Here is a 16,524-nt window from a genome sequence, read left to right as displayed (position 1 = left end):
CATGGGAGAACTTAGAGATTAACTTAATGTGATTAATATCAATGTTAATTAATATGCTAATGTCAAGAAATATGAGAGTGCAACATAGGAATAGAGCAATGACACTACATTTCACTTGAATGGAGAAATAAACACCTTGTCACAAATGAGGGTAGCTTATGGCTTTATATACAAGTTGAGGTATTGGGGAATATAAATCACATGTGAATTTTAGGTAGGTGGGAAAAGACACCATTTGAAACTTACATAGGTGGAAGGAGTCCATGTGGGAATTAGGTGTAAGGAATTTGGGAATAGAGGTAGGTGGAAAGGAGTCCACCCTTAATAATTTAGTAGATAACTTCTACATCGTCTCGTGAAAGCTTCTTGTTGATGACAAATAAATAGTTTCCAGTCGTTATGTATGCCGGGCTATTTTCCGGATGTTTGTTTCTCTCTCACGAGCCCAATATACTTGCAGGTCAAGGTTGTTGTCATACTCCACTTGCACGAGAGTCTTGGGAAAGTGCTACGTTATCTTGAGGCCAAAAGCCTTGGGCACCGACGGATTGGGAAACACCTCCACACTGAGCTTCAACTCTTGCCATTGTTGCTTCATCTTACTACTATTATTGTTCCTTGGAATATTGCTCATGCTACATGCTCCGCCTCCCGCTGCCTCCTTACCTGCACCTACATGTATTGTTTTTCATGGCGCTTTTATTACTGAGCTCGGTGCTATTATTTTGGCCCTAACCTTGACTGCCACGTGGTTGCTTGTGCGTTCGCTAAAGCAGCAAAGGACTTTTGGCTCACCAAGTAGGGTAAGAGAGCACATTTAGAGCCGTTTTATAGAAACGTGATATTTTTGGGAGAAATTTTGCAAATCTCATCATTTTTAATACTTACCCATTGCACAAGACTCCTCATGAAAAGGCAAATCAAATGATACCAAAATCAATATATTTTTAGATTTTGTTTGAATGCTCCATTTGAAAAAATTTAATTTTTGAGGCTTTTTGAAGCAATTCAAGGCCCAGTAATGGTACACTTTTCAACAAATCAAAACATGACATAAGCAACATTCTAGGAATATTTCAAAAATTTTGCCTCTAAATTGGGGGTGAATATGTGTAACCTGGGGGTCAAAAAACTTCGTCTCTAAACTGGCTCCCTTACCCTAGATGATTAACATTGATCTCTTGACTTGGTTTGCAATTCAAATACCGTTAACAAGTCACTTTCAATTGTAATTTACTCTGATTTATATACTCATCTTAAAAGTATCCTCATTCTCATTAAGGTAAGTGCATATTTACCTCTTTTATATCTTCTTTAATTCTTGCAATGTGTGCCATAGGAAGCATCTATATTCACAACAATGGACGCTTCAAATTGATAAGTACAATCCTACCTCCAAGGTTCATTATTTGCATCCAAGCCTCCATACCTATGTGTTTGCTTGGACAACACATAAAGACTACGGGGCAAGGCACGACTTCCGTTCCTTAAAAAGTTTGGGGAGATTACAATACCGACTCTCCACCATACTTTTGTATGGCACTTTGCATGACATGCACTATATGTTTTTGGCCTTTTCACTCTATGCTACATTGCAAGAGGACATGTTGAATTATTCACATTCTTTTTATGTAGATTGACATAAAGAATGTTCTCTACCTTTCATAATCGAACGACCACGAACCGATTGATAGGTTAACACTGTACTTCAATATTTAGAGTTTGTCAATGCTTTCTATATTTTTTGTATTTTTAGAGTTTGTCAATGCTTCCGTAGTTTAGTTTAGCTACATGGTCCCCTCACTAGTAGACACTCGATGTCAATCATCGTATGTGGGTAATAGATACGCATGCACTAAGACTTTTCTTATAGTTCGATAATCCATCTGACAGTGTGCAATAATCAATGCATATTGTACATGTTTACTTTATTGCTAGATCCTTAATGTCAATCTATGTATCGCTAGGTTTGTTATATGTTATGAGGATCTCAAGATGTAACATATTAATTATGAGAATCAAAAAGTTAGCTACCAAGCTACAATCACATGAAAACAAGTAAATCATCCCTACGCTAGGTCAAGGTTTGAAATTTCTACACTCTATAGGGATTGGACCACAATGTGACATTTATGATTAATTTGATACTGCATAACTAATATAATTTCTACTTTAACTCCAATACATACTCTTATCTACTATACCTAGTTATATCGCTTCCCAGTCGCCTAACTTTCTACCAAATCATTGCTATACTCTCTTTGACCTACTATTGCACTTAACTTAGTGTCCTCTCGTGAATAGTTAATGCTTCTAAATTCTTCATATCATGTGATATACGTGATCGTCGATCGCTAAATTGTATATAGTTTTTCATTTTATGTCTCTCGAATTGTATCAAGCATAACATTCTCGGCATCATTCTATAGCAACCCCTACAAAGCAAGACTGGTTGGGATGCTATTCAAGCTGGCTATTTATGGCATGTTTGGATTAGAAAATGTGATAATTTTTTTGCCAATAGGCATCTTACTTGGCTATTGTAGGCTTCTAAAGTGAAGAGCCACCTATACAATTGTCTTTTTCCGACATATGGAAAGATATGTGAAGGCAAAGGAAAAAAGACGCATTGAAGATCTTGAGCATGGATTCTTTTCGTCTTGTGGACCCGACAAAGCTTGATATTTACCCGGAAGACATTCACAAAGTTTTTGATGTCCATGGCCAACTATTCACAAGTGTGAGTGAACAAAAGTTAAAGTGATGCTTTTGTATCTATATTTAGTATTGGATTTAACTACTTAGGCAATATGCTTGCTTGGATGTAGTTTTTCTGCCCTATTCGAACAAGCTCTTTCTAGAGAAGATGTAACTCTTTTTGCATTGTAATACCTTCATGCCGTATTTTTCTTTCAAAAAAATCTCCAATACAATTTCATAGAAGTGTCCTAGATCTCATACTATCATTTGGAAGATCAAATAGTATAATGACTTCCTACCTCTAACAAAGGGTCATTATTGGACCATCCAAAAATCAAGCTCATCTTGGATTCATGCTGCTCAAAGAAGAGAGAGAGAGAGAGAGAGAGAGAGAGAGAGAGAGAGAAATGAAATGAAATGAAATGATATATTAACGTCTTCAAGAGGCCAAAATGACCTATGAGACCATCAGATACAAAGTGGTGAATCTAATACAATGTCTGAGGTACAAGTACAAAAAGTACTAAAGTAAAAAATGAAAACTGAAATAAAATGTGAAATGTGAAATGTGAAAATGTAGAATAGGCCCTCAATGACAATCTGGGTGTCGTGCTAGAATGCCTCTGATCCTCTGTTGGAGTATCCGTCGATGCAGTGTGCTCCTGTGTCTCGGTCGTGGTCATCTCGATCTCCCAAGCTCAATCACCCTGTCAATGAGGGTGCCTTTGGTATGAATGCGGGTACAACCCTGTGCTGGTGGTTGGTCTCTTGGCTCCCTCAATCCAAAGAAATCTGTGATCTGTCTCTACGACTGTCGTACTCCATGTCTCCCCAACAGACTGTCTCTATGTCGGTGTAGCTCAAGTAGATATAAGCCAAGGCATCTCTGGTCCTGATACCTCATGATTCTATCTAGGGGTCCAAAACCCTCCCTGAATAAGCAATGGAAGCGCCCTCGTATCTCATAATACACAATGCAGTGGCATATGTAGTGTAGCTCTGTCTCTGGCTCTCTACCGCATAGTTGACATATCCTAGACTCTGGTGGTATCCCTCTGAATCTACCCGTCTCAATCTCCAGCTGGTGTGAGGATGTGCGAATCTGACCAATAGCACATCGCAGACCATGAGATAAATGAGTGTCCATGTAGTTCGGACAAGTCACAAACCCATCCCCTGAAAGTTGGAGAAGGTGCTCTTTGTAGAAATCCATCTTCGTGCCCAACTCTTGTATCGGCTCTACCCATGTCCTCCTGGTGTCCAATTGTATAAGATTCTGACGAATGAGTCTAGTGATCTCCGTCCGTGTGACTGGCAAGGAGGGTGCATCCAAGGAATACTGGAAGGGAGGCAATCTATCCATGCTGAAACCATGCCTCTGAAACCATGAGGTCATCTATGCATACCAACATGATGCATCTCCCTGCATCGCTAACTGTCTAGAGGACTCAAGAGCCAGTCTAGTATATCTGCCTCTATGTGTATCCCATAGACTGCATAAAGGACACTGATCTAGTAAGAACCTCAATCTCTATAGGAGGGGCGGCTACCTCCGCCCGAATAATCGCATGTGGTACAGAGGCCTTGGCTCTAATCATCCGGGATATCATAAATACCAAGGGTCTCTCCATGTTCCTCCAACTGTCACAAAACTTGGACCCCATAAAGCATAGCTGAAGCAACCAAAGTATCAAAGAGCCATAGTTTTGTTAGTGGTTCTTGAAACTGAACCTGCGAACACATCCTCTCTAGCCCTCCTAATGCCGCATAGGCTCTGGATAGTCTAGTCTCTGCTGCTCTCCTCAGGGTAAACCTCAGTCCCGTGAATACCACCCCCAGATATGTATATTCATCTGTGTACTCCACAGTGTCCTGGCCATATACGAGTGTAGGTGCCGATCTCTTGACCCACTGTGGTGTGGTGTTAAACACCATAACCTTGGTTTTACCAAGGTTCACAGACATTCCACTATCCTCTGCAAAGTTGTGCAATGCATCCAAATGTCTTTGCATGCCCTCTGGCGACTCTGACATTAACACAATATCATCAGCATATTAACACAATATCATCAACATATAATAATAAAGGGATCCCTGTCCCTGCCAGCTGAGCGCCTCTGTCACCCTCTCTGTCAATGTAGTCAAAGACCTCATCTACATACATACCAAAAAGTGTAGGGGACAAAGGACACCCCTATTTCACTCCAATAGTGGAATGAACAATGTCAGAAATCCCCTCAGCAGTGCGTACTTGGCCAGTCACTGAGCCGTATAAAGCCATGATCCCCCATATGATCTCTGTGGGTACTCCCAACTTCAGTAGCCTGTGCATCAATCTGGCCCTCGGCACTGTGTCAAATGCCTTGCGGAAGTCCACAAAGCAACAATACATTCGTCTCCCATGTGCCCGACCCTCTTCAATAATGGCTATGAGTGTAAGAATATGGTCCAAAGTGGAGAAACCCCTCCTGAATCCAGCCTGCCCTGTTGCTCATATGCCCTCACTTTCTGCCCATTTACTCGGTTGCTGTTCAAGAATGGATGCATACAACCGTGCCAATGTGTGCCCTATCATAATAGTACGGTAGTTCCCTGGTACTGTTGGGTCCCCTGCCTTGAAAAGAGGTACAATAGTAGATAATCTCCAGGACTCGGGTAGTCCCAGACACATGACACGGTTAAACAACCGCGCAAGAACCTCTGACAATAAATCTCTAGCATGTATCAAGTGCTCTGCCACCAAAGCATCATGATCATATGCTCTCCTAGTCCTCATCTTGTCAATGGCGTTCTTCACCATCTTAGTGGTAAAGAAGTTACTAGTGGTTGGACATGGCTCTAGAGGGTCTGGTAATGGTGGTTGCCCAGGTACTGTATATAATGATGTTGCATATTGACCCCAAATCTCGGGAGAGGTAATCACTGGAGGAGGTGAGTGCTCATGGAAGAGACGCCAGGCCTCACCGGAATCTCGGCTCAAAAAGAGCTGATACAAATCACGTTCCATCTGGGCTAAAAAGGCCCGCTTCTTCCATCGCACTAAACGTCGAAGGGCAATCCGAGACTGTCTATATGTAATGACTCCAAGTATAAGCTTGCTCTGAATCTGAACTCTCATCTCTCTGCACTCCTCATCATACCAACTATTCTGAGGCATGTTCCCAGAACGTCTTCTCTAATCTGGTTGAGTGTGTGGGTATGCCTCTCCTGCTGCCCCATGCAAGATCTCCGTCAATAAAGTGGTGATCTCCTCCACTGTATATACAGGCTCGGCTGGCCCCATCCGTCTGTAAATCTCTTCCACATAAACTGAATCCATCTCTGGTGTAAAAGTATACCGTGTGTGTGCTGTCCTCCGTGGTGTCTGAGAGACACTATACTGGAAAGAGACTGAAAAAGTTAGGAGAGCATGGTCCACTGCTACTCCAACAGGCCTAGGGCCCACATTGAGATCTTGAATATGAGAGATGAAGCTCGGTGAAGTCATGACATAGTCCACTGTACTGGCCCCATGTCTGTGTGGAAAGCATGTGAATCCCCCAGACGAAGGAAAAATCTCTAGACCATTAAGTATGGCCAGACCATGTGTAGTTGTCATCTCCATGAGATATCTCCCATACTCTGTGTGCTCTTTATCTTGTGAGTGTCTGTCAAGTCCCATCTCCGATATATCCATCTCTCTATGCATCTCCTCCGAGGTATCATAAAATACCGTTTGGGAGTTGGCTGTCCTGGCATTAAAGTCTCCCAAGAGAATGATATCTCCATCTCTAGAGAACTCCCATATGTCATCAAGTATAGAGAAAGGAAATTGCCCTCTAGGTGAGGTATAGACTGATGTGCTAGGGGGAAAGTAACATATAGCAATGTATAAGAATCTGCCTGTCTCAGCTCTCAGTCTCACCCACATGTATCTCGCCTAGTCATCTCTCCGGACAATCTGTAATAGCGGCTGCAACTCTTCCTTGAATAAGACTGCTACCCCTCCTGAACCTCGACTTCCATGCTGGGATCTAGCGTCTGGCCGACAAGCGGTCTCCCAAAAAAAGCCAGTCACACTTGGCATCAACTGTCCATATTTTTGATGTGTCTCCGAGTAAAAGACAATGTCTCTATCTCTGAAGCTATCTTCAAAGGCACACACATCCAGCCTATATGATCCATTACAATTCCATGCCGCCATACGGAGTGTGGTCCCATATGTCTCGCACCGTCATGCTGTGCGTTTTTCCAAAACCACTACTTTCCCTCCTCTGTAAAAGGCAATTTTTCCCTTCTACCTTGCTGCCTTGACCTCTGGCATCAACTCTTGCATATGTGCTATTTGTGCTAAAGTAAGGTCATCCCCCATAAATATTCCAGTTTTCTTAAGTGCTGGTCTCTTCTTCAGGAATTCCTTCCTTGTTTCCAAAGTCGGGAAACGCAAAATAAGTGCTTTCTCTTTGACGTTTCCCTTCTCATCCACTCCCTTCTTTCCTACTCTCCAAGCACTTGTGTGCATAGGTTCCGAGATGCCCATGCGCTGCAAGAGTTCCTTCACTTCGTCTTCTATATTTTCGGTGTCTTTGATACCAGTAATACGCACATGGAGGGCTCTAGTCCTCCTCTTCTGTTCCTCCTCAATGGTCATATTGATGATGGTAGTAGTCTGTGCGGCTTCTGGCATCCGGGCCTTTCCTTTCTTTGCACCTTCAATCCATTTTTTTGCTTCGTCAACTTTATCCTGTGTTTTAGAAAGGCGCTCCGCCCATGAGGAAGCCTCTTTCGAGTTTAGTTCTTCCCCTTCGCGCAAAGTTTTCACCTGCTCCGTAATATCTTCAAGCTCCTTAAACATCGAGGGCTGATTTCCCCCTTTCGTTTTGGGCATAATTTTGCACGCTGCAAGTTCCTCTTTAAGCTCTTCAATCACTGCATCTTTTTCCTTCATGCACTTTTCCACATTGGTTTTCGAAGATTCAAAGCTTGATTTTGCCTCATCCAACTTTTTCTGCATAATACATTCCATTACATTCACTTCTGCCCGCATTAGAGCCTGCATCTCCCCTTTCACAAATAGATACATCTCATCATGCTTACCAAGCATCGCTTTATCAAATTCTTTCCTCATATATGCATACATAGAATTCTTATAACTCTCTACGTTTGCGTACATCTCTTTCCTGATGTCATCTCTCATAAAGCTGAGCTCAGATTTAATCATCACTTGAACCCTCAGTCTCCTCCCCTCAGACATCTCGTCCTCGTCAGCCTGCTCGCCACAAAATGCTTGCCCTCCTCAGTCTGCTCGCTCTGGTCCAGCTACTCGCCTCAGGCTGCTCGCCCTCACCTCAGGCCAATGTACTTTGTGTCCTCTAGGCATCCAAAATTATAAATCTATTACAAAATAAAGTAGACTGGCATTGGGAGGGGGTGCAAAAGCATGAGGGAGAAATGAAACGAAATGTTATATTAATGTCTAGAAAAGGCAAAAATCATCTATGAGACAAAAAATTTCAAGCATATGGACGTGATACAATCATTTGGAAAAACACAATTTTAAAAAAAAATCGAGAAGAAGAAGATTATTTTAACGCCATGGGAAACTATTCCTTAAAGATCTATCCGACGAGGAGAGTTGAACTCAAAACCTGTTATATGAGAGAGAGAGAGAGAGAGAGAGAGAGAGAGAGAGAGAGAGAGAGAGAGAGAGATTATTGATGTCTAATTGCCCTATGAGACAATTCCATGTTCAAGTACATCTCTGTCTTTTTGGCCATTATGAAATTATTGTATTGCTAGTCATAACAATAAAGGATGTGCAGGATGATGGCCATCTCCAAAGTTAAATAGGGCCATCATAATCAAGAACCATATTACATTCCGAGGAGCTCACAAATTTTTAAATTTGGTCCTAATTAAATCCATATCATGATGACAATGAGATGATCTCCCTCTCCTAAATGTGGCCCCCGTGAAATTTGTGATCCCTTGAATCCCCCCTCTACAACAGGTCTGAGGACACTTGCAAGCTCCAACTTCCTCACCTCTGAAGACATGATAACTACACACAGCTGGAGAGAGAAATCAGTGAACCACATCTGTCTAGGTGCCCCACCTGCCCTTTCTTCATGCCATATCAAAAGAACCGAGCCTAGGCACCTCAGCTATGACTAGCTAGTGGCATTCTCCTATCAAATGGTGTGGTATATCTGGCACATATATCTCTGTACTGAGACCGAAAGCTGAAGTGGAAGAAATAAGCTAGTGTCATATGCAAACCGCTTAACCACATCTTTGTGTCTGTGTGCAGATAGAATCATACTAACAAAAGAAGCCCATCAAATTTGAAGAGAAACACAAACCTCATTCCAAAAATACGATTACACCTTTTCCGTTCAATGGATATATCAACCATGCTCTCACATATTTCAAACTTGAATAAGATGGAAGCACAAATAGGCGCCCCCGCTATGGTTCAACAACCCCTGCGACATGCGGATGTAGGGGTGAGCGCAATCCCATGAAACTAATTAATGCAACTAGTTAATGCGAGGCATCGGACTGCAAAAGAAAAAGAAGATAAGCACAAATAATGTCACACTAACATTATTTTGCTTGAGTCAGTAGCATTAATTATTCAAGATGATTTCCATTTGCTCATAAAGTAGTCATTCAAGAAGGTGATTATGTTGTGATGCTTTTTACTGAGGTGACGCCATAATCTAAACTCTGCCTCAACCGATGTACACATATGCTTTGACATGGTGATTGCGGTAAGTATCTTCAACGCTAATCAAACACTGCGACAGATATGTTCCGGACGCATGCTCCCTTTGAAATCTGTAATCTAGGAAGTTTTCATGCTCACACATGCACACAGCACATTGTGTAATGCAAAGCTGTATATGAATTCTATATGATTGATCAAAACCAAGAAAAGGCACAATAATGAAATGTGTAATGATCAATTTCATTGCATGAGTATCATCAACATCTGATTTTACTTGGAAAAAAAGGACCAGGAACATTTTTCTCCACCACCAAATTATGGCCTAGAGTGCGAAACAGAAGATTAGTGAAGCCTAATATAATAATGACGGTACAACTGCCGACCAATCTTCATCCCTCATAAATTGAGGATGCATATATTAGAGGCATTATCAAATTGTAAGCTTTTACTCACTGCACTTCACCTGGTAGAAAGATAGAACAGACATCAATGTTGGTTATGTATAGACATAGGCAAGGAAAGCTTCTGGTACAAACAAGTCTTCCAGACATTTGAAAACACGTTTGGAGTTTGAAATAACATTTCAAACCCGACCATGAGTAGGTCCAAGTTTTCTTTTCCAATGGTCATTGGTTTATGTTTCATCCTCGGGGAGTGCACCTCAAAAAATGTTAGTGTACCACCACGTACGTTTGAGAGGGGTATTTAATTCATAAAATTTATTTTATTTAAGGGTTTTTAAAATTTATAAAAACCCATAAGTTTATTGCCTAACAATATGTAAGTACAAGGATTTTTTTAACACCATTTAAACACACATGGAATAGATGATTTCTTATAAGTGCACCCCCGGACGTTTCATCATAATGTTGATCATCATATCTCATGAAGACGCTTGTAAATGCTTTACTTCAATTTCATGAATGACTCATGTTAGACTAAATGCTACAAAATGCTTGTAAAATGCTAAGAATTAGGGTCCCGTTTGATTTTGGTTCAAGGGTTCAAATCAAGCTCATTTCATACTGTAGTCAGTACTCCTCTGCATTTGTTAAAAAGTATGGCACTTAGAAAGGGGCATACCTGCCAGCTTTCTTTCGAGCATTTTGAGCTGTAAGATGAACCCAGGATTTGGTGCTGCTTGGGGCCGCTTGGACCTTACAAGGTCTAAGGCCTCGGTAAAGTTCATCCCATAAGTTTTCATTAAGTATGCAACCACCACCGTAACGCTGAATGCACAATGCATACAAAAAGCACTCAGTCAGAGGTAAAACAAAGGTCTTAGAAAATATGTTCAAAAAGGAAAAAAACAAGGCTTGTGCTCAACAACCTTCTGGATTTTCCAGCAAAGCAGTGGACAAGCACTGAGCCGCCACTTTGCCTAGCTTCATCTATGAATGCAAAGCACTCATCAAAATGCTCTCCCAGATCAACATCTGCACTATCGCGTACTGTTTGCAAAAAACAAAACAAAGTTAGATACTGCTCACATACACACATATAACTAAGCCTCTTCCTACGCTTAATGCAACACATGTGTCAGAATGTAGTTGTTCTCATTTTTGCAACATTTTGATCATTTTTAGTGCGAGGGCACTGTATTTACTAGGTTCGCCGTAGAATATAAATGGAAAGCTCAATTGCTCACAATGCAATCTCCTACTATGACCTTCACATGCATTTCGTAAACGTGATTTCTTTAGTACGATGAGCCCACCTGGTCAATCGAAGTTATGGTCACTTACTAGCTACCTGACCTGCTTGTGTCACAAGGACGGTGGAAACATGCAATCGCATGCTGGTATGCTTTCTGTCTGTCGGAATTAAGCAGTGGAGGAAACAGCTGCAAGGCCGAATCCCCCAATTCATGAAACGATATTACAAGACACTGAAACCATAGGTTGTATCGTCGAGATCAAATGGTAAATTAGATCCTAGCCTAGGTTCTTTGTTGTTCAAAGATGTACTTCCCTTACTTGCACAATTCTAGGACAATTTGCAACTCCCTCTCACACAATAGTGCCATGTACTGCTGCACTTTTTTCTTAACAAAAGTAAAACTGGGACCCTAGTCGCAACATAAACAGCCCATTTTTTATTAGATATTAAACACAATTTTTTGGCTTCTACTTTGACAACAGAGACAAATTAAAAAAAAGAAAAAAAAAATCCGAGAAAGAGATCCTTCTATTAGTTAATGAAACTGCCCATAGGGTTACAGCCACCTCTACTAGAGAGGGCTACAACAATCATAAGGGGAGACTCTCCCAAAGAAAAAAACAGCATATGTACAATGAGGCTAAATCAGGAGATGGCAGGAGGGAAAAGCCACACAAGTGGACGGTAGTGCCATCTGAGCACACCCTGGACTATGGTGAAGAAAGGCCCAGGGCACCAAAGTTGAAGGAACGCCTCTCTACGCTCCCGCATGCGGTTGGAGCTGCTATGAAGTCTCTCAAACTGTCCCCTGAGAGTATGGATCAGCTTAGCCAAAAATCTCGAACAATCTCCACTGGTGGCACAAGGCGAGCCTCAAAAATGCGGAAGCAGCGGGCCCGTCAGATGAACCAGAGTGTCGGGCCACAGACGAGCTCCCAACACATCTCTCTCTCACTGCACCACTCCTGTGGAGTAAGCTCTGTAGCAGGCTGGAGTGTAGGTCAACCCCTCTTTATCACTATCATCCTGCTGCTGGAGGATAGCACAAACTGTAATGTAGGGCCCCGTGAGAGTGGACCAAGTAGTTGCCCCCCAAGTGTACTACCGTACTGTGGAAAGAACTGGCATCAGTCGAAGGACCCGAAGCCAAACCTGTTGTGCCATAGGGCAATCCCAAAGACACTGACGCTGACTCTCCAAAGGATGGTCATAAGTTACACATGCTACCGAGAAGCCACTATGTACAAGCCAGCTCTCCACTGCTGTAGCTCTATGTGCAACCAGCCACTGGAACAACATGACTCGTCGCGTCTGTCTGGCATCCCACAACCTCGCCCAAAAAGCTGACTAGAACTTAGCTGTGAGACCCTCCTCCTGCCAATGAGGTGCTGCAGCAGGACGAGCCTCTCTCCGCGCTGCCAGTAAGTGACGTCCCAATCGAACAGTGTACTGAAAGAAAGGGACACCTGAATGGTCGGCTGAGGAGAAAGGGTCCCTCCAAAACCACTCTCCAGGATCCCACTCCACTCGTGCCAGTAGACAACTCTCCCAAGCCCACAACCTCCAGTGGCCTGTCTCAAGAGCTGCTGGGTCAAGATCTATGACAAGTCCTCCCACAGATGCCCACAACTCGGATCCTCTGAAAACAACACTCTGCAACTTGTGGGGTCTCTACTGAGACTCTCTGTAGTTGACCCTCGCCTTGTAGCTCGAAAAACATGGAGGGTATAGTCTTTGAGCAAGCCAGAACTGCGATGAGGACCTCCAGTCGCGTGAAGGCCCCCATACACCTGGGCGCTGCTGACCCGAGAGGTGTAAGCCACTCAGTTGATACTGCCTCTGTGATGTCCTGACACATGCTCTACACCCCTCTCATGCCCTGTAGAGCTGGATGCTCTGAAGCTCCTCTGACAAACCTGAGAACTGTAGCCAGTCACCTAAAGTGCGTGCTGGACCCTCTGTCATGGGACCCCAAGAAACATGAGGCCTACTACCAACCAAGTGGCCTCTCTGAGTGCTGACCACGGGGTTCCAAACAAGGGGTTGTCTCAGGCGCTCCTCCGTTTAAGTAGTGCCGCTCCAGGCCTCTCCGTAGCTGTTCCCAGAAGCGAAGTAGGCTCACAGCAAAACGGTCCTCCAGTCTCTTGCTCACGCCAACTCTGCGCATCTCTGTAAAAACCCATCTGGTGGAAGGTCTCCAAGGGCCTCCAGCCTGAGGTACTCTAGCTCTAAGCCGTTAAGGCATAAACTCCTTTCAAGCCTCCCCTGGAAGGAGCCTCTGACAACAAACTTCCCAAGAAGGGCTCTGCTCTGTTGTGCTGGGTCTCTATGATCCCCAACCCCCCCCCCCTGAGAACAAGGTGGAGTAATGACCTGCCAAGCCACTTTGGCCCGGGCTATCTGAGTATCACACCCTGACCAAAGGAAATTCCCGATCAACCTCTCTGCCTGGCTGATGCAAGAGCTCGAAAAGATCCAACAAGATGTAATGTACCACATAGTAGCCAACAACATCTGGTTGGCCACTACAACTCTGCCTGCAAAAGAAAGTCGTGCCGAGCTCCAATGTAACAGCTTCCTCCTGATGGACACGAGGAGGGGAGCAATCTGCTCCTCAAGAGACAAGTCCAAGCCAACCTGACAGCCCAAGTATCAAACTGCACTCCCTAGGGGGATCCATCTGAAACCCTCACCTGGCAGCCAATCACGCGTAGAAGTACTCCCAACCAAGAAAGCCACTGTCTTCCTCCGTTTGATCAATGCACCTTATGCACAACAAAGTCTCAAGAGCCTGCTCACACCTGTGTAGGTTGCCTCCTGGCCCTCCAAGTACAAAGCTGAGTCATCTGCAAACTCAACATTCGGTTGCTCATCGCCCGGAATAGGGAGGGCTAAGCCACGTAAACCAACCTGCTGCGAAACCAAAAATCTATTGATCATCTCAGCATAGAACAGAAAGAGGAAGGGGGCAAGAGGGCAGTGCTGTCTGACCGAACGTGTGAGCATGAAACGATCTACTCTACCTCCTACCAAAAGCACCCGACTGTGTGCACGTCTGTAAAGAGCTGACACACCTCTAATTCAGGCATCTGAGAAGCCCATCCTGTGAAGAGTCCCTCCAAAAAGTTCCAGTCAACTCTATCGCAAGTCTTTTCAAAATCGAGAAGAAGTATCACCAGATCCTCACCACGAAGGCGTGCAAGGGCAGATGCCTCCCAAAAAGTAAAGATGTTGTCAAGGATACTGTGCTCCTTGACAAAACCTATCTGGGTCCAAGGTATAATGCTCTCTGGAAGGGGCTGAATCCTCAAACTCCGAGCCTTGGCAAGAATTTTATAGGGTGAATTAAGGATGGTGATGGGCCACCACTATCGAATCTCATCCAAGGAGCCACCCTCCTTGGAAATGAGGTAAATCAAGCCCTCACTCATGTTGTCAGGCATCTCTCGTGTGTAAGATGTACTGAAAAGCGCTAGCCAAGCAAGTCTCAGTACTCTAAGAAAAAACTAGGAGTCAAACCATCCTCACCTAGACAGTTACCACAGGTAAGTGCTCTGAGGGCCACGTGGAGCTCCTCTAGCTGAAGAGGAAGCTCGAGCCAGAAGAAAAGGCATCTGTGCCCAAGCCTGCTCTTTGCATGCATCCTGACGCTCTAACCGAGGCTCTGCTGACAACAGGTCACGGTAAAAGTCGGTAGCAACTGCACGTATGTCCTCTGGCTCTGACGCAACCGACCCGTCAAGCCTCCTCAACTGGCTGACATTGGCGTGCAGATGTTGGGGTCCCACTGTCTCAAAGAACACCCCCATCACTTTGTCACCCACCTAGGTCCACTAAGATACCTGTCGATGGAAAGCAAACTCATGACGACTCTCCTCTCTGCTGACAAGCTCCTGGCGAGCCTGCTCCAACTACTCCTCCAGCCAGGGACTGTCTGGGTGTGCGGCTCCTGGATCCTCTGCAAGGAAGCAACGTCGAAGACGTCAAAGACGCTACTTCTCTTTGGCTGCAACCAGGCGGCCGTAGACTCCTAAAGAAAGAACCGACTAAGCTGAGCAAGTCCAGAGGCCACTCTGTCATCAGGAGAGTCCTGCGAGTCCAAGCTCTCTGTCCAAAGAGCCACCACTCGCTCTCTGAGCTCAAAATCCAGCAAGATCCTCTCAGGGATGCGTAGCATCGTGCTCCCTCTCCTCTGTCTATCCGTCACTATGAGAATCACCTGTGCATGATCCGAAAAGGATGTCCCAGCCAAGATGAAAACTAACCCACCCAAGTCACAAGCGTAGAAGCAATCTATCCTAGATAGATTCACTCCTCCAACTCTGTGATCAGAACGAGAGAAAACCAAGTTGTCAGGGGCTCTCACAAAATCTGAGTGCTGCCAAACATCAGAAACCCTCATAGTCATACAAAGCCGCTCCCAAGCTGCCAGCTCAGCCCCGTGCACCGTGACATGGCCACCTCCAATCCGATCAGAGGGGTCCTCCAACATGATGAAATCCCTCCCAACACACCACTGCTCTGCTTGCCGCAAAGACTCCATAATGTGAGACCAGAACTCTGCCCGTGCACTTGCCACATTGGGCGCATAAATGTTCAGGAAACCATTAGGCAACCCTGAACCTGCATAGTAATCCACTGAGCTTTGCCTAGTACAATAATAACTCTGCTCAGAATAGCCTACTGCAAAGAATCCGCAATAATCATACATACCTCTCCTTGGATGCCTCCAGGTCCAAATGCAGCTCACCAAAACGTCTCATAGCAACCACACAAAATCTGACCACACTGTCTAATGTGGCTCTCACACAAATGATGCTCCTGTAGCATAAGAATATCAATCTCACCCCCCCACAAGGCATCGCTAAAGCTCCTGACGCAGTCGACCCCTCTGACGCTGAAATTGGGGCCCTTCTAATCCCTGCACATTCCATGAGATGATCCTCATGGAGTCAGTGAGAGAAAACAGATGCTGCAACAACAACCAACCTCGCTATCTTTGAGGCCGGTTTGGATGGGGAGTAATCCGCATCCGAACGACCTCTAGACAAGCGCGTGTGGAATGACTATCCCACCCAAGCCCAAGCCGAGCGTGCAGCCCATAGGGCTACATTCTCTATCCAAGAATCTTCATGTACAAATACATAGCAAGGAGGGCTCTAAGTGTCAACAAACGAATGCACCACAATGTGTCTGCAACCCGCTGCGTCCGGTGGCACCACGCTGAACTTGGCAAGAGAGGAAAGTGTCTGTACCAGATCTGTCGCCACTAAGTCCATTGTGTGGTGTAAGAACTCGATAGCCTAAATCTGGAGCCAGTCAAGGACTGTGTGCAGGTCCACTCTGTAGGATTCCTACCGCACAGTGGGAAGGAGAAATCCACCGTTGTGTCCAAAGCCTCAATGCCTCGAGCTACAAGAAAGAGGACATGGACTCGAAAGCAAGCCTCCTCCAGG

At 44.5% G+C, this 16,524-nt stretch overlaps 1 protein-coding gene across 4 annotated transcripts in view; it reads right to left on the bottom strand.

Moving 5' to 3' along the window:
• Nucleotides 1-9,020: 9,020 nt before the first annotated feature.
• Nucleotides 9,021-16,524, bottom strand: part of LOC147434613 (dual specificity protein phosphatase 1B-like) — a 71,079-nt gene continuing 63,575 nt past the window's right edge. For 3 of the 4 annotated variants that reach the window (XM_086491069.1, XM_086491066.1, XM_086491067.1), the window contains exons 4-6: nt 10,740-10,860; nt 10,493-10,638; nt 9,021-9,164 (exon numbers count right to left, since the gene is read on the bottom strand). In XM_086491069.1, coding sequence (XP_086347195.1) covers nt 9,148-9,164; nt 10,493-10,638; nt 10,740-10,860 — 284 coding nt within the window. In that variant the 3' untranslated portion in view covers nt 9,021-9,147. Of the gene's footprint in view, nt 9,165-9,625; nt 9,873-10,492; nt 10,639-10,739; nt 10,861-16,524 lie in introns of those variants that run through there. The other variant, XM_086491068.1, reaches the window with a different exon arrangement.

Source organism: Adiantum capillus-veneris, chromosome 19 (genome assembly GCF_014529385.1).
Source record: "Adiantum capillus-veneris isolate H3 chromosome 19, ASM1452938v2, whole genome shotgun sequence".
Taxonomy (NCBI): Eukaryota; Viridiplantae; Streptophyta; class Polypodiopsida; order Polypodiales; family Pteridaceae; genus Adiantum; species Adiantum capillus-veneris.
Note: the sequence above shows the minus strand (reverse complement) of the source record. Positions and strands in the feature narration are given on the sequence as shown.